Source organism: Grampus griseus (genome assembly GCF_964374135.1).
Source record: "Grampus griseus genome assembly, chromosome: 5".
NCBI classification, from domain to species: Eukaryota; Metazoa; Chordata; class Mammalia; order Artiodactyla; family Delphinidae; genus Grampus; species Grampus griseus.
Window position 1 is genome coordinate 73,331,208 of NC_138998.1, and position 25,878 is coordinate 73,357,085.

General features: G+C 35.3%; 1 protein-coding gene across 3 annotated transcripts in view; it reads left to right on the plus strand.

Moving 5' to 3' along the window:
- The window catches only part of ZNF148 (zinc finger protein 148), a 130,148-nt gene that overhangs the window by 34,312 nt on the left and 69,958 nt on the right, over positions 1-25,878 (plus strand). For 2 of the 3 annotated variants that reach the window (XM_082654207.1, XM_082654208.1), the window contains exons 3-4: positions 5,356-5,491; positions 15,075-15,423. In XM_082654207.1, the coding sequence (XP_082510333.1) occupies positions 15,091-15,423 (333 nt within the window). In that variant the 5' untranslated portion in view covers positions 5,356-5,491; positions 15,075-15,090. The remainder of the gene's footprint in view (positions 1-5,355; positions 5,492-15,074; positions 15,424-25,878) is intronic. The other variant, XM_082654209.1, reaches the window with a different exon arrangement.

The window sequence follows — 25,878 nt, forward strand, 5'->3', positions numbered from 1 at the left end:
TGGCGGTGGCCTTGCTGAACTTGTTTATTTGTTCTCGTAGCTTTTTTGTGGATTCATTGGGAAATTTCTACATACACGATCACGTCGCTAGAGAGTGAAGACAGTTTTATTTCGTCTTTTCTAATCTGGATGCCATTACTTGATCGATTGATTGCTTGGTTGGTTGATTGATTGATTTTGCCTGCTCTATTTTACTAGCTAGAACCTTTAGTACAATCTTGAATAGAAGTGGTGAAAATGGACATCCTGATTTTTAGGAGGAAAGCATTCAGTGTTTAACCAGTAAGCATAATGTTAGTTTTTAGTTTTTTTTTTTTTTTTGTAGATACCTTTTATCAGTTTGAGGAAGTTCTCTTCTAGTCTTAGTTTGTTGAGATTTTTTTATCATGAGTAAGTGTTGAATTTTTTCAAATTCTTCTTTATTGAGATAACCATGTGGTTTTTGTCCTTTAGTCTCTTAATATGGTGTATTACATTAATTGATTTTCAGATGTTAAACCACCATTGCCTTCATGGGGTAAATATTACTTGGTCTTGGTGTATATATATGCCTTTTTTTAATCTGTTGCTAGATTCAGTTTACTAATATTTTGTAAGGATATTGTATCTATGTTTATGAGAGGCATTGGAGTATAGTTTTCATGTCATGTCTTTATATCAAAGAAACTCTAGCTTTATAGATTGAGTTGCAAAATGTACCCTCTTCCTCTGTTTTGTGAAGGAGTTTGTGAAGGATTGGTATTGCCCCCTTAAATATTTGATGGAATTCATCAGTGAGGCCATGTCTTTGTGGGAAGATTTTAAATACTAACTCAGTTTGTTATGTTCAGATTTTTCTGTTTCCTCTTTAATTAGTTTATGTGTCAGTAATATATGTCTTTTTAGGAATTTCATAAAAGTTGTTTAATTTGTTGGCATATATCTGTTTATAATATTCCTTCCCGTATAATTCTTTTAACTTTTGTGAGGTCAGTGGTAATATCCCTTCTTTCATTCCTAATTTTGGTAATTTGTGTTTTTTTCTCTTTGTTGTGGTTAGTCTTCCTAAAAGTTTGTAAATTTTTCGGATCTTTTTTAAAAAAACAAGTTATTCTCTACCTGTTTTGTATTTTATTTATTTTTGCTCTAAATTTTCAATATATTTTTCAGCTTGCTTTAGGGTTTAGTTTGCTCTTTTTCTTTTAAAAAATATTTTAATTAATTAATTGATTATTTATGGCTGCGTTGAGTCTTAGTTGCAGCATGTGGGATCTTCGTTGAGGCGTGCGGGATCTTTCCTTGGGGTGTGCGGGCTTCTCTCTAGTTGTAGTGTGCAGGTTTTTTCTCTTCTCTAGTTGTAGCACGCAGGCTCCAGGACATGTGAGCTCTGTAGTTGTGGCGTGTGGGCTCCGGAGTGTGTGGGCTTTGTAGTTTGCTGCATGCAGGCTTTCCAGTTGAGGTGTGCGAGCTCAGTAGTTGTTGCACACGGGCTTAGCTGCCCTGCAGCATGTGGGAACCTAGTTCCCCTGACCAGGGATTGAACCCACGTCCCCTATATTGGAAGGTGAATTCTTTACCACTGGACCACCAGGGAAGTCCCCTAGTTTACTCCTTTTCTGATTTATTAAAGTGGAGGCTCATGTCATTGATTTGAGACTCCTCTTTTTTTCAGTATACTTAAAGTTATATTTAAAGTACTGCTCGAGCTGCATCCCATTGATTTTGATGTGTTTGTTTTTGTTTTCATTCAGTTAATAATATTCTCTAACATCACTTTTCTTTTAATTTCTTTTTTGACCCATATGTTATTCAAAATTGTGAAGTTTAATTTCCAAACACTTGAGAATTTTCCAGTTTCTAACTTAGTTGATATCTACTTTAATTGTGTTATGGTTGGAGAACATACTTTGTATGACTTCAGTCCTTTTACATTTATGAGACTTGTTTAATGGCCTAGCATTTGGTCTGTGCTGGAGAGTGTGTACCTGACAACAATATGTATTCTGTTGTTTGCTGGAGTTTTCTATATGCCAACTAGGTATAGTTGGTTGAGAGTGTGGTTCAGGTTTTCTATATGTTTGTTAATTTGCTGTATAGTTATTCTGTCACTTATTTAGAATGGGGTATTGAAATCTCCAATGCTAATTGTTGAATTTTCTATTTTTCTTTTTAATAATGTTAGTTGTTTTATTTTTTTAGGGCTCTTCATTATTTTAGGGTTTATAATTATTATAATATTTTCCTAATTTATTGACTGTCATTTGAAATATCTTTCTTCATCTCCAGTAATATTTGTCTTAAAGTCTGTTTTGTCTAATACTAATATAACCGTGCCATCTGTCTTATGGTTACTCTTTCCATAGTGTATATATCCTTGTTCCGCATCTTTTTACTTTGTCTTGAATTTAAAGTGTGTCCCTTTTTTGTTTTTGTTTTTTTTGCGGTACACGGGCCTCTCACTGTTGTGGCCTCTCCCGTTGCGGAGCACAGGCTCCGGATGCCCAGGCTCAGTGGCCATGGCTCATGGGCCCAGCCGCTCTGCGGCATGTGGGATCTTCCCAGACCGGGGCACGAACCCATGTCCCCTGCATTGGCAGGCGGACTCTCAACCACTGCGCCACCAGGGAAGCCGTAAAGTGTGTCTCTTGTTGACAGCACATAGTTGAATCTTGTTTTTGTCCAATCTGGCAGTCTCTGCCTTTCTATTGGGCTGTTTAGACATTCATATTTAATTATGGACATGGTTGGATTTACATTTGCCATTTTGCCATTTGTTTTATATATGTCTCTTATGGTTTTTGTTTCTCTGTGCTTCCTTTGCTGCCTCTTTTGTGTTAAGTGTTTTTTAGTGTGCCATATTAATTACTCTATTGATGTCTTTTCTAAATATAATTTAAGATATTTTCTTTGTGATTGCTATGGTGTTTACATTATACATTTTAACAGTTTGCTTAATATTAACACTAAGTCAGTATCAGGAACTTTGCTCCAGTATAGCTCCATTTTCTCCTTCCTCTGTTGTGCCACAACTCATATATAAATATATATATGCTACAAACCCAGCATATATATGCTACATATATATGTAGCATATATGCTACAAACCCAGCAATACAGTGTTGTAACCATTGCTTTATAGATTCTTATATTTTTTAAAGATGTTAAGAGAAGAAATGAAAAAAAATGTATTTTATAGAGTTTTTTAGTTTAACCCACATATTTACCATTTCTGGTGTTCTTTTCTTCCTGTGTATTTAAGTCTCGTGTCATTTCCTTTCAACTTGATGGACTTCCCTTAGTATTTCTTGTATGACAGGTCTGCAAAAAATTCTCTCAGTCTTTGTTCATCTGAGACTATGTTTATTATGCCTTCATTTTTGAAGGGTAGTTTTGCTGCCTTCTTGCTTGACAGGTTTTTTCTTTCAGCACTTTGAGAATGTGATCCCACTGTCTTCTGGCCTCTGTTGTTTCTGATTGAAAGTCAGCTGTTAATTGTATTGTGGTTCCCTGCACATGCTGAGTAATTTTTCTCTTTATGCTTGCATGATTTTCTCCTTGTGTTTGTTTTTAACAGTTTGGCTATGATGTGTCTAGGTGTGTCTCTTTGTAATTATTCTCCATGAGATTCATTGAACTTTTAAGACTCATAGATTTGATTTCTTCTAAAAATCAAATTTGGAAAATTTTCTGGTGGTGTTTTATTAAAAAAAATTATTTTCCCTGCCCCTTCTCTCCTCTGGAACTCCAGAAATGTTGATAAGTTGTTCTCTGAGGCTCTGTTCAGTTTTCTTCAATTTTTTTTCTCACTGTTCTTCAGATTGGATAGTTTCTACTGATATATCTTCAAGGTCATCTATTTTCTTCTGCCATCTTGAATCCTGTAGTAGATTTTTTGTTTTAGTTATTATACTTTTCAATTTCAGAATTTCCATGTGGTTCTTTTACATAAATTCTGTACCCTTATTGAGAATTTCTTATCTGTTGATTGTTTTCATAATTAAAAAAAGTTAAAGATGGGTTCTTTTTTAACATGTCTATAATAGATGTTTTGAAATCTTTGCTTAAACCAACATCTGGGGATGCTCAGAAACTGTTTGCTGTGATTGCTATTTTTCATTAATGTGGGTCACATTTTTCTTTTCTTTCTTTCGTTCTTTTTTTTGGTACACCTTATAATTTGTTGTTGAAAACTGGGCATTTTAGATAACATATTGGAGTAATTTCAGATTGTGACTCCCTCCCTGCCTGCCCAGGTTATTGTTACTGTTGTCATTTTGCTATTTATTTATATATGATACAATCCTAGTGAAAAAAAATGTTTTTTTTGAGCAAGAGTTCATCTGCAAAAGTAGACATGCGTGAATATGTAGGAAAATTCTGAAATGAAAGGATACTGAGGGGTAAATAGTTCCATCAGAATTTAAACTTTAAAAAAATATGGATACAGTGTTGAAATGTTTTAAAAAGTGAATGTATTATACTTTCTGAAGTACAAAGATGGACTTATTACTGGTATGTTTTAGGTGAGAAAGACTATTCTTATTGCCTTTGCACCACTGTAAAAACTGATATAAAATCGTAAGGTGTGTCATATCATCTGGTCTCCAAGCTTTCTGTGGAGGAGTAAATACAAATTATTCTTAATAGGTAGGAATGTAGTATTTTTGAAAACCTCTATGGTAGGAAACTCCATAAACTCTTTAGTCTGTTACTGGGTTCAGAAATATTCACTGACAGGAAATTTTCTTCTTGTGTATAGCTTATGTTTTTCACTTTAATTTTTGGGGGTATGGAACATAGTCTCCCTATGATTATTCCCATTTTTGTCAGCTTTTCTAGTCAAAGATGACCTTGGTGATCATATTTCTGTAGGTATTTAGTATGATTTTACAACTGTAATCCTTTCTACTGTGAATACATGTACATTCTGTACAGGACTAGTTCTGTTTGTTATTTTTAAGGCCTAGAATTGTGTTTGCTTCTCTCTTCACTTCATAGCCTTTGCAAAGCAGATAAAAATAGTGTTATTAAGTGAGTTTTTAATCACTGATTTCTCTTTTGTAAACATGTAGGTCTATAACCTTCTGAATTTCCTTCAATATCCCATGTCTCTGAAGTCGTACACTCCAGATCTAGGCAAATTGTTCTTTACAAGGCCAGGGTTATTTCACAGTTACTACTTATCACTATTGTATTTTCCCAGTTTCAGATTTAAAAAGAAGTCATTGCACTGGTTATTCAGGCATAGCTTACTATTTACAAAGAGTGCTCACTTCATTATGCATACCAGTTTGTCCATGTTATATTTGTACAGTATTTTTGTCTCAGTAAGTAATGTGTTTTGTTTGTTGTGTTTTATTTTTATTTTTTTTGTAGGAATTGGATGGCATAAATGATTGAAGTGGTATTGAGGGTCTCTGAAGCCTATGAAAGGTAGAAACTCAACCATGATTTCTTTTTCAACTCTACAGCATTCCCTTCCTTGAAGTCTTCATTTTTACGTTAGTCTCAGGTAACTTCAATACTTATTTTTCATAATCATGAATAAGTAAAATTTTCAAATATGAAACCTTTTTTTTGGCTGCTAGAATTTCATGTTAAGTTTGTATAATAGTTTCTTTATGTTGTAGTATTTATATCTGGAAGAAACTTGGGATTTAATATTTTTTCTTGAGAAAACAGTGTTAAGAGAAAATTGATGAGTAATGATATAGCTTTGGGTTTTAAGTTTAGCCCAAGAAAATATGTGTAGCTTATTATGTAATCTTAGGTGAAATTTAAGTGGGAAGGTTTTTCCTTCTTTAACCCTTTTCTTCAGCAGGGTTTATTGCATTTTTCACTCACCTGTCATAAACGCATACATACCCACATTAAATTTTCCAGGATTTCCAGGGAAACTATTTTCATATGTGGGAAAATTAGACCTATTAATCAAATTTAATGGTGTTTGGCATATAATTTTTTAAATGTGAAAAAGCATATGTTATTGTACCTTTGTACATATTGTATGTTTTCCTATGCTAATATAAGGAAGCAGTCATGTAGATATTTTAATAATCATTTATATTAAGTATTAGTTATTCTATCTTGTGGTCCAAGAGGGTTACCATCATGTCTGCCAACAGAAAGAGGGAAAAGGGAAGAACATTTCTTTTCCTTTTAGGAGAGTTGTGTATATCATTTCTACTTATGTCCCATTGGCTTTAACTGTTACATGACCACAACCAACTGCATGGGAGGCTGGAAAATGAGTCTTACCTAGGTCATTGTGTGTCTTACTTAATATTTTATTATTGGGCAAGAAGGAGAGAACAGAATCTGGAGGAATAGCTAGTTGTCTGTCACATTAGGGTTTGTCAGATTTACTTTCCATTTATCTAGTTGGACTAACATTAAAATATAAGTTTTAAATATTAAGACATATTAACTCTTGGCCTGTGACAGTACTTTGGAAATTGTTTTGAGTTCTGAGACAATTTTAGTTTTGTGAATAGTCATCATGGTTCTTTGATTAAATACTGCTGTCTTGATGTCATAAGGTGGAATAAGGTCTTAAAAGTTAAAAGTGACTTTTGAGATAATCCCTCATTTTGTTTCACTGCCATTAGGTTGAAATGGTTTGTTTAACATTTTAGAGTCTTAAGGCAAGGATGAGGGGCTTGGGTGAGAGGATCTTTTTAGCTACACATAAAGCTAAATGATGTGTAACTGGTTCCTTCTAACGCTAAAAAATCTATTATTCTAAATGTTTAGATCTCATCAGAACAACTTATTCCCAAAGACATTATATAGTTTATATTTTTGTAGATGAAAAATATTTCATTGTAATTACATTATATGGTTCTTGGTCTGTTGTAAATACTGTATTTTGAAACAAGTATCAAATATTGTATGTTTCTATTAGAGAATTTATTAAAGGGTTGGAAATTAGTTGTCAGTTTTCCATCATATTTTATGTCAATATCAACATATATTAACCTAGGTACCTTTTTTTTTTGAGACTTGAGATAACAGTTAGTTTTGGTAAATTTTGTATACTTGTATCAAGTATTTATATTAGGCCTATTGATTTAACTTTATTAGAAAATGGTTATAAGACATTTTCGGTGTTTTTGGCATTGAAGGCGATGAACGCATTTTTAGTTTTATTGTACTTCACAGATAGGGTTTGTATTGTGAAGTGAGAGCATTTATCCAATGTTTAAAAATTAAAATTTTGATTTAAATAGTTAACACTTTTCTGTTTGGAAATGAGTCTTGGTTATTACATAGTACATATTAAAAGTAGCTTAGTGTGTAGGGAAGTTTAAGAAGTATTTTTAATGTTTCTTTTATTATACAAAACTGTAGAAAATTTATAGTTTCCTAATAGAGTAAGTATTTTTAATACAAATGTTTGAATTGTTGGTATTGGCATAAAATGAGATGGATGAAACAACTAGATCTAGCAGAATGTAGGGTTCTGTTTTGCTTGGATCTTTTTTACCTTCTCCCTTTCCCTCCTTTTAAAGATAAAATATAGCTGTTTCTCAACAAACAGTTGCCATAAATTTGATGTCTTACCATTTCTAAATACCACTAATTTCTTGTTGTTACATTGTTTTAGAAGACTGGTGATGAGTATTTGGAATGGAGAATATGCTTAGATTCTGCTTTATTTGAGCAGGGCATTGGGCATATAGAGATGCCTGTTAACTTTGGCTTAAATATTTATAAATTATTTTTCTGTGGTTAAAAAACGATCACAGGTTTTTATTTAGTTGTCATATTGTGTAAAGTGATTTATCTTAGTCTGTAAATTCTCTTATTAAACATCTTTTATTGTTGCTAGCACTAATAAAAAAGGCCTTTTTGTCTAGTTGCCATTATTGTAAATGATGCTCCTATTAGGATGTTTTGAATAGTAACAATTAAAAGTCAAAGGGCATAGTTTACAAAATATGCTTTATAGATGCAAGACGGTAGTTATACAAAGGTGTATCTGAAGGGGTTTCTGAGTGTAGAGTATCCCTAGATAAGAGCTAGATTTTGTTTCTAAATTAGAGATGAAGCAGTTTTTGCTTAGATCAAAACTATACTTTTGAAGGATGAGAAGCAATAGAAAAACTTCTGAGGAATGACAAATGGTAGATTGTTAAATCCATTTTGATCATGGGTTTCTTTGTAATACCAATTTGATCTTGAGGCTGATTGATACTTGTATTTCTAATGCTGATAGTTGTAAGGTGTAATTTCTCACTGACTACATAGGTTAGAAATATTAATATCCAAATTAATGTAACTGGCATCCTCCAGACAGCAAGGAGTTTGTTGAAAATACTTTGAATCAGAAGTAATTTGTGAAATCTAGCTTTTTTTTTTTTTTTTTAAATCTGTTTCAGGTTCCTTTGAGTACTTCTCTTTAGCCTATGAGTGAAGTTTCTTTATAGGTTGAATGGGTTCTGATACAAGGCAGGGTATTGATTTGGGAGAAGACTTTGAGTTGGAAATTACTCTTTTTATAGAAAAGAATGATGTTTAGGTTCCTAAGCTTGCCAACTATAATCTGTTTTGACTCATTTAGTTAAAGTTTTACATTATTCAATAAATGTTGATGGAAAATAATATTACAGCCAAACTCAGTAAATAAAACAGAAAAGCAGTATCTTTAAGTGAGATATATTTTTTTCACACTTGAATGCAGATTCAATTAAAGGTGATAAAGTGGCAGATCAATATTCATGTACATTCTGAAGGGGAAAGTAGGTGCTTTCAAGAATATTAGAGGATTATGGCACAAGCCTTCAAATCTTTTCACTTTAAAACTTACAGCCCTCTTTTCTTTGATACAGGTATATCTTTAGCATAGCTCCTACATTTATCAGCCGTATTTAGGATTATTTTTTTTTTGATTTCCAAGTGAAAATGGGAAAGTAAAGGAAAAAGAAAGAGAGATTTTCCTAAAGTAACTTGGTAAAGGTTTGAAGAAAGAATGGAAGGATTAAGGGGGTATATGTGAACCCATGAAAAAAGAACGAGGAGAAATTTACTGAGCTGTGAATAATAGGTAGAAGTGGAATTTAGGAATTGTGGAAAGTGTCTATGCATGCTGAAGGAGAAAAGGGATTCTGTGTCACACAGAATTCTCCCATGGTAGCCATGCGATGGTAGCCAACTAAGGATTGCTTTACCAAGCCAAGCAGTGGTGACAGGGTGGCTTCAGAGTGGGTGGGTGAGAAGAGAACGAGTTCAACGAGTTCTTAGTGTCCAGGGCCTTTTCAAGACGGAGGTAGTACGGTATGGTAAAAAGTGCATTAAACGAGGTAAGTCTGTTTTCAAATCCCAGTTTACATGCTAGCTTTGTGACTTTGGGTAAACTCCAGTTTCTTCGTCTGTTAAATGGGGATATACTATTACTGTCTTGAGTGTTACTGTAAATATTAAGTGAAGTAACATATCAGTGTGCCCAGCATAGTGTCTTACATCTGGTAGATCCTCAACACATGTTAGTTGTCTTTCTTCTCCAGGTTATGATAATCTCTGAATTTTATAATATAGACTCAAACCTATTAATAAATTTGGAAAGACATTTTCCTTATTAATTGCATAGAATTCCCATAAAAAACTCAGTAAACATTTAAGTTGAATTCCCATAATTTATAGAATTTTTAAGTTGAATTCCCATTTTAATTTATAGAATGCCCATAAAAAAACGCAGTAAGCATTGTATAGTTGATTAAAAATGAGTAGTAGGGCTTCCCTGATGGCGCAGTGGTTGAGAGTCCGCCTGCTGATGCAGGGGACACAGGTTCGTGCCCCGGTCCGGGAGGATCCCACATGCCGCAGAGCGGCTGGGCCCGTTGAGCCATGGCCGCTGAGCCTGCGCGTCCGGAGCCTGTGCTCCGCAACGGGAGAGGCCACAACAGTGAGAGGCCCGCGTACCGAAAAAAATAAAAAAAATGAGTAGTAATGCCCAACTTGTTCATATATTATGCTTCTGTTAACTTTGTCCTCTGAAAATATGAAAAAGCCCTGACTCAAAGCTTATTTACTCTATTTCAACTTATACAGATCTATAAAGCATAGTTTCTAATTGCTTGCACACAGTTGATTAGAAGCATTAAATTAGAAGGTCCAACAAGAAGAGTCAACTGTCTTTTCTGGAAGGCAGGAGAAAGTGATGGCTGATAATTTATATTCTCTTTAAGTACCGCATTGCCATTAGGCTTAAATGACTAGGGATTTCTTAATCGGCTGCAATTTGGATTACTTTTACACAGCTGAACCAAACATTTTTCGGTACGAAAGGTGGGGGTGGGTGTGTGTGTGGGAGAGGGAGAATTGAATGGAGCAGAAAGCTGAATGTGGTCCCCTCAATATTCCTTTTACTATACCTTCTAGCTTCTCTGGCAGAGGGATGGAGATGAGGGAAGAACAAAACTTGGAAGGGGGAAAAGAATGCAGCATTTGAAATAATCTGCTAAAGGGGGCTTTCAGAGAAATTGGCCTGAAGTGGGCCCCTTCCTTCCCTCCCTCTCTTACTAAGTTCTAGTTTTTAGCAGTCTCTGTTCTGGGTAACTCCAGAAGGAGTGCCATCTTACCTTTAGCTGAATTAGTTCTAGAACATCATTGTCCGCCCTGTCTTGGATCATAACAGCTCTGCGGTTTTATATTCTTTGTCAGCTGCCCAAGCTTCCTTCAGTTGGAGAATAATGGGTCATTTACAAGGAGCTCAGGGCGGCTTATTGCTTATTACTCCACCTAGTCCTGCTTTTTCCCCATTTGACAGAGGCTCCTGGGAATGCAGATTAGTTGTTTATTTTGTTTTTTCTTCCAGAGCAGCCTTTCACATAAGTGACATGACTTAAGCATTCTTTCTTTCTTTCTCTCTCCTGTGTAATATTCCTGACACCTGAATTTCCATTAATTGTATAGACATTTGGGTCAAAAAACAGTTGGCTTTTTGAAGGTTTAGCAGGAAGAGACATTTAAATATTCACATGTTAGTGCAGATTGATAACATCAGTTTCCTTTCTTTACACTCAGCTGATCCTTCCTGAAAATATTGAAATTAGAGAAGGAAAGTAGCCTGTGTTAACTTTTGAGCATGGGACCTTTTGCTGTATTTGGGTTTTTGAATGTGCAGAGAAGCACATAAGAGCTTTGACATAGATCATGTAGGAGTTACAAGGGGGAAAGTTAAAGATAGTAAGTGCATATAAGAGAGCTTCAAGGACAATAAAAAACATACTTTTCTTTATCATTTTTCTTAGGGTAGCTTTGTCCTTTTCCCATTTACCATGGGCTTAGTGAAATTAACTTTTTTTGTTCGAGAGCCTTGTTTATTTCCTGTCCAGCTTACTCTGCCCAGACGCTGGTTGAGGTGTGTGATACAAGTGGGGCTTACTTTTTTGTCTATGTATCTTCTTCTTGATTTTTTTTTCCCACTTAATATATCTTGGAAAACTTTTTACCCAGCACATATAACTACCTCATTCACTTTAATGACTGTGTGTATTCCAGTGTATGGTTGAATCATAATTAATTTAACAAGTCTTCTATTACTGGATGCTTAGGTTGTTTCCAGTCTTTTTCCATTATAAGGTCGCACCAGACATCCTTGTACATACATCTTTGGTTAATTTTTATGACTAAGCACATACATAGGATTGTATATACTCCTGGCAGTGAGGTTGCTGGCTCAGTGGTACATACAGTTTTCATTCTGGCAGATTTTCCAAAACTAACTTTAAAACCTTGTCAAAGCAGTGTTCATTGATATTGAAATCTGTGTTGAAATCTTTGTATTTTCTGGTATTTAAGGGAAATTGTCTCGAACAGTTTTTAGGCTAGCCAGTAATTTGAAATATATGGCTTAATTTGGGGTCATAGGAATAAGAAACCATATGTAACGAAGAGCGATTCCTTTTTCTGTATATATGGCCTGTTTTCAAGAAAATTTTTGAGGAGGTCACGTTTGCCTTCATTAACAGTATTTCCACTTCCTGTTTTATTTACTACCTGTATATTGAGGTGTGGTATCTTCCTGTTCCAAATCCCTCATTCTGGCACTTTTTTGCAAACCTGCCTTTTTCCCCCCAGATATTCTCTCTCTCCAAAGTACTTTGACTTCCTCAGTACTCACTGTTTCAGCCTGATGTTAGAGATAAGGTTAGTTTAAAAAAAATTATGTTTTTATGTTTATTTTAATAGGCATATTACATATTAACACAGTATTATAGGTATAGTTTTAAATAGTATACATGTATTAGGATATGATAAATTTTAAAAAATTGATGAGGTGCATGACAAAAAACATTGGAGATGAGGACCACTACTTTAGGGAAATATAGACCTTGCATTGGGTTAGTAAGCCAGTTTCAACTTCAGCTAATTTTTTAAAAAAAGTTCTGTCCTAGGTCAGTTTGTCTAATGTTTTTATTAATGTCTTCTTTTAATAACTACTTCTTTTACTTCTCCCGTATTCTTTAAAAACTCCCAAGAGTGTGGGTTGTTTTTTTTTTTTTTTAATAATGATGTATGTGGCAATAGCAGATGTCACAGCGATAAAGGGTGGCTTTGTGTATATATACGTCCCTTTTAAGTTGGGGGCTTTCCAAATCCTTTAGGAAAACAATAAACAGATTAGAAGAATATAATTGATTTGGTAAGGATTTCCAAAGAAATAAGCAAATTTTAACCCTAAGAGACTTAAATTTCACTTAGTTGTGGGATCGTTTATTCTCTAGAAATGTGATAAATAGAATATTTGAAGAGGACAGTTATTTGGTGATATGTTTTAAATGTTTGTCCTTTAGACTACTTAAAGATTTTGGAAAGAGAAATTAGATTCTTGTTCCTTTGTCCCATATGTATTCTGGACTTAACCATACTACCTGGTACCAGGGAAGACAAAGTTAGCAAGTATGAATTATATTTTTATTTACTTTGCTGTTTATATGAGCTGTTTTTTGAGCTGTACATTTAAGTAAAGTTTTCTCCCTAGATGATAACCTTAGTAAATGAAAGAGTATTTAAATTTCAGTAGTGTATTTGAATTTAACTGATCATTTATTTTACCTCTGAAAGCTATGATCAAAGTAGTAACCATTACTACCTGATTGATTTGGGAAAGAGGTGACTAAACTGAAACATAGTTAATGCATTTACTAATTATGGGCCCATCATGTTGGGGGAGTGTGTGTGTTTATTTTGCACAATCTGATAAAAAACAAATAGTACCAATGTTCTGACATTCTTTGAGATGAAGTTTCTTTGGATTTCATGATTATTGTTATGCTAGTTCCTCAAGTAACACAATGGAGTGCGAATTTACAGCAATGAAAGTTAGAAGATTTAATATTGCCTGTTTTTTCTATAATAGAAAAAATAAGATAATGTAATAAGATAATGTAATTATTTAATAGTGTCTAGTTCTTATCATGACCTCTTAAATTTATTTAATCATGTGCAACTATTTAAGAATATATTAGTAATGAAAATACTGCTTTTTCCATTTTAACAAATTTAAAAGCATTTGAAAGAATAAAATTTTATTATAGAAAGTTTTCAAATTAGAGATAAATGTAAATATGAAAAAAGCCTGGTAATTTCACCACCCAGTGGTAATATTAATATTGTTAGCATTTTCAATAAACCTGTGTACAAACACATATTTATACACACATTTCCCTTACTATCAGGCTTTTTACCCAAATTTTCAAGTATTTTTCAAGAATATTTTTTGACTGTATGGATATTTTTTGAATTCCAACAGACTTTAACTTTTTACTGAAGCATAAATTCAGTAAATTTGAATTTATTTATTCTGGCAGAAATGTATGCATATCACAGAGATATACATCTTAAAATTTTACAAAGTGAGCACACCTGTGCAATCAGCATTCAACTCAGGAAAAACATTGTCAGTTCCCAGACCAGGCACCTTTTCCTACCTCCTATCAACAGCCTCTTCACCCAAGGATAGCCATTTTTCTGATTCTGTTTTTAAGAAAAACATTGAGATATAATTTATATACAATAAAATTCACCCATCCTAAGTGTATGATTCAATGATTTTTAGTAAGTTTACTGTAGTCTAGTTTTAAAACATATGTATGAATATAATTTAACCAGTTTCATTTTGTTGAATATGCAGTGTAATTCCAGTTTTTCACTATTGAAGTACTGCTATAGTGATTTTCCATGCATATCTTTATATGTACTTCTGATTTCATCAGGATAGGTTCCTAAAAGTAAAGTCACCAGTTCAAAGAATATGTGCATTTTTATGGCTTTTGATACATGGTACCAAATTACCTTTGAAAACAGTTGAACTAATATACTCCCACTGTCAGTAGATGAGTGTCTTCTTTTTTCCCCCTGCCACCTCAACGTCAGGTGTATTTTTTTTTTTTTTGTGGTACATGGGCCTCTCACTGCTGTGCTCTCCCGCTGCGGAGCACAGGCTCCGGACGCGCAGGCTCAGCGGCCATGGCTCACGGGCCCAGCCGCTCTGCGGCATGTGGGATCCTCCCAGTCCGGGGCATGAACCCGTGTCCCCTGCATCGGCAGGCGGACTCTCAACCACTGCGCCACCAGGGAAGCCCGAGGTGTATTTTTTAAGAGTTATTATCAGTTTGGTGGATAAAATATGGTTTTAATGTTCATTTCTTTAATTACTACTGTAAGTGAATATTATTTTATATATTTAGTGACTATTTCTAATTTTTCTTTATGATTTGCCTAATACTGTTCTCTCAGTTTATTTCTTAATGTTATTTCTTTTTATTTTTAAAATATTTCAGTATATTAAAGGATGTGGATCTTTCTGGTGTTACGAATACTTTCCCCCAATTTGCTTTATGTCATGCTCATTTTTCATAATGAAATAGATTAGGATTTTGTGTCTTAATGTCAAAAACAAAAATTTGTGTTTTACTCTACCAGCCTTTGGAAATTTATCGTGGTAATTTTTAAATTGGAGGCAATATTGAATTATATGAATAAAACATTTTTATTAAAGTGTGTACCTTTCATAATTTGAAATTTAAAAAATTCAGGTAGACATATAAAACTAATTTATTATGCTTTGTTACCAAACTTGGTCTTTCTAGGCATTTATACTTAAGCATGAACATTGACGACAAACTGGAAGGATTATTTCTTAAATGTGGCGGCATAGACGAAATGCAGTCTTCCAGGGCAATGGTTGTAATGGGTGGAGTGTCTGGCCAGTCTACTGTGTCTGGAGAGCTGCAGGAGTCAGTTCTTCAAGATCGGAGTATGCCTCACCAGGAGATCCTTGCTGCAGATGAAGTGTTACAAGAAAGTGAAATGAGACAACAGGATATGATATCACATGATGAACTCATGGTCCATGAGGAGACAGTGAAAAATGATGAAGAGCAGATGGAGACACATGAAAGACTTCCTCAAGGACTACAGTATGCACTTAATGTCCCTGTAAGTAATTCCTTTATAAGATACTAAACTTACAGTTAGAAACATAATTAATTTTGTATTAAGTGATACAAGTCATTGAAGAAATTTCAGAAAGTGTTTAAAGGCTGAATATAAATAGTTCAAATGGCCATTATTAAATAGATATACTAAATATTGGTTAAAAATCATAGCTGAAAAGGCAAAATTAAGTTTTGATATTACATACATTTCAGAAACTTATCTTTTCTGGATAACATTTATTTATCTATTTATCAGGGTTACTGTGTATTGAATTTTTGTGTGTGTGTATTAAATTTTAAGTGCTTAATTTTAAAAGATACTTTGTTTCAACTTCTGGATTTCTCCTTAAAGAGTAGAAGGATTGAATCTGGAGCACAGCTAGAAAAAGATTGTACACTTCAGAGTTTTTCCTTCAAATCCTGTAACTCTTGGCAGTTCCTGCCATCTTTATTTTTTTCATTATCTGTAAAAAGGATATCAGCTCTTCAGTCTGTTTACCCTGGATGTCATAGGTCATCACCTAAGGTACTCCTTTGTAGGCACCCATAACTTTTTTTTTTCAATTCAAACGAACATTTATTGGGCCCACATTAAACGGGACATGGTGAAGAGATTACGAGATGTCCCTTTTCTGTCTGTGTACAATTTCTGCCACTCTTTCCTCAAGTGGGTACATCCTATGTCTCAGTCTTTGCAATTATTCAAGCACCTATAATGGAATGGTAGGCTTGTTCAGAGGCTCAGAATCTTTTTAGAAAGTTGTAGTTAGCAGAGTGATGGTCACAGCTAATGAGAACTGCTTCATTTTCTAACAAAAACACAAAAATAGTGAGCTGGACTCGTTGCTTCCCATGAAGATGCTGGGCTCATCTGGTGCTTCAGTCACGGGCTCTTTGGAATAACCAGCAGTGACATCTTCATAATCTTTACTCCATAAGTTTTCTGTGTGAAGTGACTCATTATCAACTCTGGCCTTAGTGACTTCTTCCTCAGAGCTGAAGGTGTTTAATTCTACATTAGTAGGTAATGCGAAAGTCTGTGTGTTCTCCAAATACAAGTCAATGGTTGTTTCTGTATCTTGGTCACTGGTCAAGTGTAGTAGGACAGTGGTTGACTGACTGTAGGTCAGTGATGAATTCTGGGAGTAGTGTGGGGTAAGTCACAGCCAGGGCAAACCAGGCAGAGAGGAGCAGGGCCTTCCTGAGCATGGTGCTGATGCTGGCGGGGAGTGTGGGAGGCTTACGAAGGTAAGGAGGCTGAGTGTTTTTCTTTGCCTTCTTGTATCTTTATTTTTACCTGATGACCAGCAAAACTACAACTGTAATGTAATCCTCTTCTATTGTTTATGTGATATTAAACCTGGATCCTTTCAGTACTTCTGATATACTGTGCTTTTTCTTTTGCTTTAGGACCTTTGTATATCCTACTTGTAATATTCCCCTCAGTCATAGCCCCTCCCTGTTTTTTAACCTAGTTAAAAAACTTCATCATTGGGCTTCCCTGGTGGCGCAGTGGTTGAGAGTCCGCCTGCCGATGCAGGGGACACGGGTTCGTGCCCCGGTCTGGGAAGATCCCACATGCCGCAGAGCGGCTGGGCCCGTGAGCCGTGGCTGCTGAGCCTGCGCGTCCAGAGCCTGTGCTCCACAACGGGAGAGGCCACAATAGTGAGAGGTCCGCGTATGGAAAAAAAAACCAACAAAAAAACTTCATCATCATCAGCTTGCCACTTCTCTCTGGTCTAGGTGTAGTTCCTGCAATAGGGACTTGTTCACTGTCTGTCTCTCTGATAAGATTGTAGGCTCTATCTATGTATGACAGCATGAATTTTGTCTTATTTTCTATTATGTCCCAGGTGTTGGCACATGGTGTGAATGAATGGATAACTACTTACAGTTGTGTTCTAATACATGTGCTCACGAACTTTTACCTAGTCCATTGCAGTAGCCTTTTCCTTTTTCAGCCTGTTGATGGTGATGGATTACATTAATTAATTTTTAAATGTTGAATCAGCCTTGCATACCTGGAAGAAATTCCACTTTGTTGTGGCTTATAATTCTTTTTACACATTGTTTGATTCAGATTACTAATAGCTGTTGAGGATTTTTGCATCTATGTTCATGAGATAGATTGGTCTAGTTTTCTTTTTGTGCGATATCTTTGTCTGGTTTGGATATTAGAATAATCCTGGCCTCATAGAATGAGTTAGGAGTATTCCCTCTGCTTTGGTCTTCTGGGAGAGTGTAGAGAATTGGTATAATTTCTTCCTTGAATGTTTGGTGGAGTTCACCAGTGAATCCATAGGGCCTGGTACTTTCTTTTTTGGAAGGTTATTAATTACTGATTCAATTTCTTTAATAGCTATAGACCTATTCAGATTGTCTGTTTCTTCTTGTGTGAGTTTTGACAGATTGTGTCTTCTGAGGAATTGGTTCAGTTCATCTAGGTTATCAAATTTGTGGGCATAGAGTTGTTCATAGTATTCCTTTATTATCCTTTTAATGTCTATGGTGTCTGTAGTGATGTCCCCACTTTCATTTCTGATATCAGTAATTTATATCTTCTTTTTTTCTTAGCCTGGCTAGAGGCTTGCTGCCTTTTTTTTTTTAAAAAGGATCTTAACAGTTTTTAAGCATATGGTATTACATACAGTATCAGCATACAGTTAACTATACTCACATTGTTGTACAGTAGATCTCTAGAACTACTGTACAACTGTTGCATCTTGTAAAGCTGAATCTCTATGCCTACTGAACACCAATTCCCCATTTTTACCTCCCCCCAGTAAAGACTTACTAATTTTATAGAGAACTAGCTTTTGATTTTTTCTCTTGATATCCAGTTTTCAGTTTCATTGATTTCTGCTCTGAGTTTTATGATTTCTTCTGTGGATTTAATTTGCCATCTGCCCTTCCAGTTTTCAGTGGTGGAAGTTTAGGTGATTGATTTAGATCTTTTCTGATATATAGAAATGGCATTCTCATATAGCATTCAATGATATAAATTTCTCTCTAAGTACTGCTTTCAGTGTCCCTCACATTTTGATAAGTTGTATTTTTATTTTCATTTAGTTCATTTTATCTTTTAATTTCTTCTGAGACTTCTTTGATTCATGTGTTATTTGGAAGTATGTTGTTTAATATCCAAGCATTTGGGGATTTTCCAACTATTTTTCTGTTACTGATTTCTAGTTTAGTTCTGTTGTGGTCTGAGAGTGTTTATTATATGATTTTCTGTTCTTTTACATTTGGGAAGTTGTGTTTTATGGCCCTGAATGTCATCTGTCTTGGTGAATGCTCCATGTGAGATTGAGAAGAATTAGTGTTTTGCTGTTGTTGGATAAAGTAGTCTATTGATTGCAATAGCTTTTTTAAAAAAATAAATTTATTATTTATTTTTGGCTGTATTGGGTCTTCATTGCTGCACATGGGCTTTCTCTAGGTGCGGTGAGCAGGGGCTACTCTTCATTGTGGTGTGCAAGCTTCTCATTGCGGTGGCTTCTCTTGTTGCAGAACACAAGCTCTAGGCACTCGGGCTCAGTAGTTGTGGCTCTAGAGTGCAGGCTCAGTAGTTGTAGCGCATGGGCTTAGGTGCTCCGTGGCATGTGGGATCTTTCCAGACCAGGGCTCAAACCCGTGTCCCCTAGCATTCGCAGGCAGATTCTTAACCACTGCACCACCAAGGAAGTTCCACAATAGCTTTCTTATTGGACTGATTGTAGCCTGACCCTTATCCAGTCTGTATTTCAGATGGTTCCTATAGTGATCTTTCCAAAACGATATTTATACTTATCACTCCCCTACCAAAACTTTTTCAGAGGTTTCTTATTGCTAAACAGCTGAAATGTGTTTTGCTTGGGCTGAAAGGGCCTGTGATCAGGTCTCTTCTTATCTTATCCAGCCCCTGTGTACAGTGCTTCAAGCCCCTCTCCCCGCTTCATATTTTAAGTACACTGAAATTACATTAGTTGCCCAGGTCCAATATGATTTTTTCTGTTACTTCTGTACATGTTGTATATACCTGTAATACTCTTTGTTTGGCAGTCTACTGTTTTTCACTTCTCAAAACTTTCTTTTGTGTAATTTTCATTATAGTAACTAACTTATTTTTCATTTCTTGGCTTGCAGGACCCTGAGGTCTCTTTTCTGGAACCTGTATTTTAACTTTGTGTTCTCAGTAACTGGGCTGTGGTAGGCAGTCAGATATTTTTTGAGTGAAAGAAATTTTTTTTAATTGAGAAAAAGTTTAAATTGAAATGCTGTGAGATCCTAAGTTTATAGTTTAGAGTTTTGACAACTGCATAAACTTGTATAACCCACAAGGCATCAAGGTACAGAATATTTTCATCATCCTAGAAAGTTTGTGTTTCTTCCTGGTCAGTTCACTCCACAACAGTTGTTGTGGGTTTTTTCCCCCCATCATAGATTAGTGTTGTCCTTTGAGAACTTTATGTGAATGGAATCATATGTAACTCTTGTGTCCAGCTTCTTTTTTTCTTTCCACTATAGAATATCAATTTTATTTGAAAAAATTCTAATATAGAACTAAATAGGGACTTCCCTGGTGGCACAGTGGTTAAGAATCCGCCTGCCAGTGCAGGGGACACAAGTTTGAGCCCTGGTCCCACATGCCGCAGAGCAACTAAGCCCGTGTGCCACAGCTACTGAGCCTGCGCTCTAGAGCCTGTGAGCCACAACTACTGAGCCCTCGTGCCACAACTGCTGAAGCTCATACTCCTAGAGCCCATGCTCCGCAACAAGAGAAGTCACCGCAATGAAAAGCCCTTGCACCGCGACAAAGAGTAGCCCCCAGTCGCCGCAACTAGAGAAAGCCTCTGCACAGCAACGAAGAAAATAAATAAATAAAAATTTTTAAAAAGAACTAAATAGCTGTAACATCAGTATTTTTCACCTAGTTTTTACTTACTAATTGAAAAGTAACTGAAACAGTGTAAAATAATAATTGCTTTTCCTGTGGATAAGTATATTAAAAAGTAACATTCATCTTTACAAAGTGTGCATTCCTATTGTGTTATAGTATAATACCACAAGTTAGAGATTGATTGAGCGTTTCATTTCTCAGGTGTTGGTACTGAACACCTCAAAGCAGTAGTCTATTGTGATGTATTTTAAATTAATTTTCAGTTGCATTAGAAGGAGAATGATGGCTTGGTTATTTAGTTGTCACACTAATGAAGTAGGTATTTTAAAATTTCTTCTCCAGCTTCTTTTGCTCAGCATAGTGTTTTTGCAGTTTTTCATGTTGGTTGGGTGTATAAGTAGTTCATCCCTTTTCATTGTTGATTAACATTCTGTTGTTTTATTATCCTAAATTTTTGTTTATTTATTTCCTTCTTTATGGTTATTTATTATCTCTAGTTTTCAACCTTTATGGATAAAGCTGCTATGAACATTGTTGTGCAAGTCTGTTTTCACTTCTTTTGGGTACATTTTTATAGAAGTTAAACTATTTCTCTTCTGTTTTCATTTTGTTTCATTTAGTGTCTATCTTTGCATTAGTATTACTCTTTTATTTTAAATTAATTTTTGTTGGAGTATAGTTGGTTTACAATGTTATGTTAGCTTCTACTGCACAGCAAAATGAATCAGTCATACGTATACATATATCCCCTCCCTTTTGGATTTCCCTCCTGCATCAGTATTGCTCTTGATAGCTGTATTTTTTTTAATATAAATTTATTTATTTGTTTGTTTATGGCTGTGTTGGGTCTTTGTTGCTGTGTGTTCAAAAAATTTTCAATGTGTAATTGTTCATAACTAGTATATAGAAATGCAGTTGATTCTTTTTATATTGACCATGTATTCTGTGATCATATGTACCTGTTAGTTCTAGTAAGATTCCTTAGGTTTATTCACAGTCCCTATTATCCATAAATTTTACATCTTCCTTTCCAATCTAACTTCTTTTTTCTTCCTTATTGTATTGAATAGGCCTCCAGTACAGTGTTGAATAGAAGCGGTAAAAGTAGACATCTTTGCTTTTTTCCTGATCTTTAGGGGACTGCATTCAGCTTTTCACCATTAAGAATTATTTTAGCTATAGATTTTTCTTAGGTGATCTTTATTTATTAGGTGGAAGAAGTTTTCTTTCTAGTTTGTTGAAATTTTTTAAAACTATGAATGGATGTATAACTTCATCAATATTTTTTCTGCATCTGTTAGATGATTATATGATTCTCCCCCTTTTTTAAAAATAAATTTATTTATTTTTGGCTGCGTTGAGTCTTCGTTGCTGCACGCGGGCTTTCTCTAGTTGCGCCAAGCGGGGGCTACTCTTCATTGCAGTGTGCGGGCTTCTCCTTGCGGTGGCCTCTCTTGTTGCAGAGCACGGGCTCTAGAGCGCAGGCTCAGTAGTTGTGGCGCACGGGCGTAGTTCCTCTGCGGCATGTGGGATTTTCCTGGACCAGGGCTTGAACCCTTGTCCCCTGCACTGGCAGGCGGATTCCCAACCACTGCGCCACCAGGGAAGTCCCTCCTCCCTTTTCTTAATATAGTGAATTTATTGATTGATTTTCAAATGTTAAATCAACTCTGCATTCCTGGGATAAACCACACTTGGTCATGATGTGTCATCTTTTTTATAAGTTGCTGGATTCAGTTTACTAATTTTTTTAAAAGAATTTTTTTGTGTATGTTTCTGAGGGATACTAGTTTTCTTGCAGTCTTTGTTTTAAGTATACTGGCCACATTAAAAATGGGGTAGGAAATAGTTCCTTCTCTGTTTTCTGTAAGGGTTTGTGTAAGATTGGTATTATTTCTATCATACATATTTAGTAGACTTCACCAATAAAGCTAATTTTTGGCTGAGTTTTCTTTGTGGGAAAGTTTTTACTTCCAAATATAATTTTTAAAACATGTAAGGCTACTCAAATTTTAAATTTTATTCTTTTTTTCTTTTGCGGTACGCGGGCCTCTCACTGTTGTGGCCTCTCCCGTTGCGGAGCACAGGCTCCGGATGCGCAGGCTCAGCGGCCATGGCTCACGGGCCCAGCTGCTCCACGGCATGTGGGATCTTCCCGGACCGGGGCACGAACCCTTGTCCCCTGCATCGGCAGGCGGACTCTCAACCACTGCGCCACCAGGGAAGCCCTTAAATTTTATTCTTGATTTAGTTTTGATAAATTATATTTTTCAAGGGATTTGTTCATTCTTTTATTTTTTAATTGAACAAAAATATTTATAATATTTTCTTAATTCTTTTATTGTCTGAAGGATTTGTAATAATTTCTTTTTTCACATTCCTGATAGTGCTAATTGTCTTTTTCTTGATTAATCTGGGTAGAGGTTTATCAGTTTTACTGGTCTCTTCAAAGATTAAGGTTTGGTTTTCTTGAGCTCACTATCGTTCATTTGAACTTTCTTTCATCTTTACTCTCATTTATTTCTTTCCTTCTGCTTACTTTATTTTTAATTTGCTCTTCTTTTCGTAGCTTCTTAAAGTAGAAGTTTAGATGACTGTTTTAGACCTTTCTTTGTATACATGTAGGTGTGTGTAACTACCATGACTCTCAGGATACAGAGCATCATACCAAAGATCTTCCTGATGCTACCCCTCTGTAGTCACACCTCTTCTTGTTACCCCCACCATTCCTAACCCCTGGCTCTCCTACCCTAATCTGTTTTCCATCTCTAAAACTTTGTCATATTGAGAATATTATATCATGGAATCATAGTATGTGACCTTTTGAGACTGACTTTTTTCACTTAATGCCCTTGAGAGCCATCTGAGTTGTTGTATATATCAATTCTTTGTTCTTTTTAATTATATAGTAGTATTCCATGGTATGGTTGTACCACAGTTTAAACATTCACTTATCGAGAGACATTTTAATTGTTTCCATGTTTTGGCTATTACAAATAAAGCTGCTGTGAACATTCGTGTGTAGGTTTTTGTGTGAACGTAGGTGTACATATCTCCAGGATAAATACCCTATCATACCCCTGCCACTGGATATAATCACTCCTAACATTTTGGTGTATGTTCTTCAGTGCTTCTTTGATATGCCTACCATACATAGGGTCATGTTGCTTTTTATCTATTCTTTCCATTTACCAGCATGGTTTGCACTTTTCTCAACTCCTTACTCTTCTAATACTTCTTAAATACCTGCTTGATATTCCAAATTTTGGATAGTCCATAATTGAGTCCTGTTACTCCTAATAGATGATGATAAATTTGAGTCCCTTGTGAGAATGAATCAATGAAAAGTTGTCTCATACTGTATACCAAATGGCAGAATTTAGGATTTGTGTAATATTGCTTTATAGTAGTACATAACAGACATGAGACATTTTGTCCCTTACTTACTACTTATGCATTCCTGCTGATAAGGCAAAGTGGTGAAGGGCAGGTCTTGGGATCATGAATATACATTTTTGAGTTAAATACAGGGCATTGATGTAGAACAGTATGATCCAGGTCCCCCAGAATGTGAAAGCTTAAGCTGCATGGCCTTTCATCCTTTCTAGGTTGTGTGCTAAAAGTCTTTTAAAAATAGATATTGAACATATAAGTGTTTTTTCCTTTTATTTGCTCATTCACTTGGAAGTCACAAAGAACTTTATTTCATATTAACTTTTTTTTGTTAATTCAAAACAAAAAGTTGAGTTTTGTGTTTTCTTAAACTGTTAATAACAGTTTAGGTTCTGTAGCCTATGTAAACACCCTATTGTTTCGTGGCAGTTGAAGTAAAAGTTTTCCGTTTGTGGTAACTGCTGGTTTTCAGGATTTATCTTGACCTTACTACTCTAAATCAATCACCCAGCTTCAACTCTGTGGCTCTACATTTTCAACAGCAGTCTGAAGTCTGCAGGCCAACCTTTTTTTAAAAATATTTTATTTATTTATTTTTGGCTGCGTTAGGTCTTCGTTGCTGCGCACGGGCTTTCTCTAGTTTTGGCAAGTGGGGGCTACTCTTTGTTGCGGTGCGCGGACTTCTCATTGCGGTGGCTTCTCCTGTTGCGGAGCACGGGCTCTAGGCAGAGGGGCTTCAGTAGTTGCGGCAGTCGGGCTCAGTTGTCGTGGCTCGTGGGCTCTACAGCGCAGGCTCAGTAGTTGTGGCGCATGGGCTTAGTTGCTCCGTGGCATGTGGGATCTTCCTGGACCAGGGCTCAAACCCGTGTCCCCTGCGTTGGCAGGTGGATTCTTAACCACGGCGCCACCAGGAAGTCCTGCAGGCCAACTTGTGAATGTCCGTAGTTTGCTCATTAGAACTTTGTTTTCAAAGATGTTAGAAATTTGAATTAAAATGAGCTAAAACTAATATTTCAGTTCCTCAGTTGCATTAGCCACATTTCAAGTGCTCAGTAGCCACATGTGGTTAATGGCTTCTGTATAAGCATAGATAAAGAATATTTCCATCATTGCTGGAAGCGTTATTGGATAGCACTGTGTTAGAAAGCTTCTCAACTCAAAAACTAAATCTATTTCAGAAACTTGAAAAAAAGTATTTGGCTTATCCTTTTAATTCTTACACCCATAGAAGAGGGATTGGGAACTTTATGGTCTATATTTTTCCAGTTTGATATCAAGTATGTTGAAGAGTAAAGGACATGTTTGTATTGACAAAATAGAGCAAACTATCATTCGTAACGATATATGCCACATTTGTTTTCTAGAAGGCTATTGGATTGTACTTGAACGAAAGGATTTTATAAATTAGGAGCTATAAAAAATCATGTTCTAGTCATTTGATGATATAATAAAGTGTAAGTTATTTCAGGTATTTATGACTCCTGAAAAAATATACTTCAGCACTTGTGTATCTTTTTAATTTTAGTCATGAATTTCTGTGCTGTAAAACAGCATGAATAAAATTGTAGACATCCTTTTATGCATTTAGTATTTATGATTATTTTGTTTAATGGTCTAGGAAACTCAAGACTTATTTAGCCCTTGCTTTAAGACCTCTCTTTTGTTTTTAGTTTTAAAATTGCCTTAAATCCTGACACTAATTTAAGGAGAATTGTATAGATATTTCCCCAAATACATGTTGCTCCAATCAATAAAACTCCAATATGCTGTTGCTAGGAATTTGAGTATATGTCCTGTAATGAGTGACTTTTCCTCTCCTATTTAACAACAACAAAAATAATAATCATTTTATCCATGTCAGTGATTTTAAGATACTTAACTATTTTTGCCACATATTTTATACTCTGTTTTAGTTGCCGGATTGTATTACATTTATTGGTAACAAATGATCTTTCACAATCATCCTAGAAGGTGACAAGTCTGTGTGGCTCTATTTATTTGCTTAAATAGTCATTGGTATGATATGTTTCTTCCTCTCTTTCTGGCTAACTCCCAACTTGTTATCCCTATGACATTGTATACTTTTTCAACAAAGTTATTTATTAGTTGTAGCCAGTTCTTATTACCATTGTATTTCTTTTAAAGTTCATTTGGGGGATTCAGAAGTAATTTTATGTTCCTTGC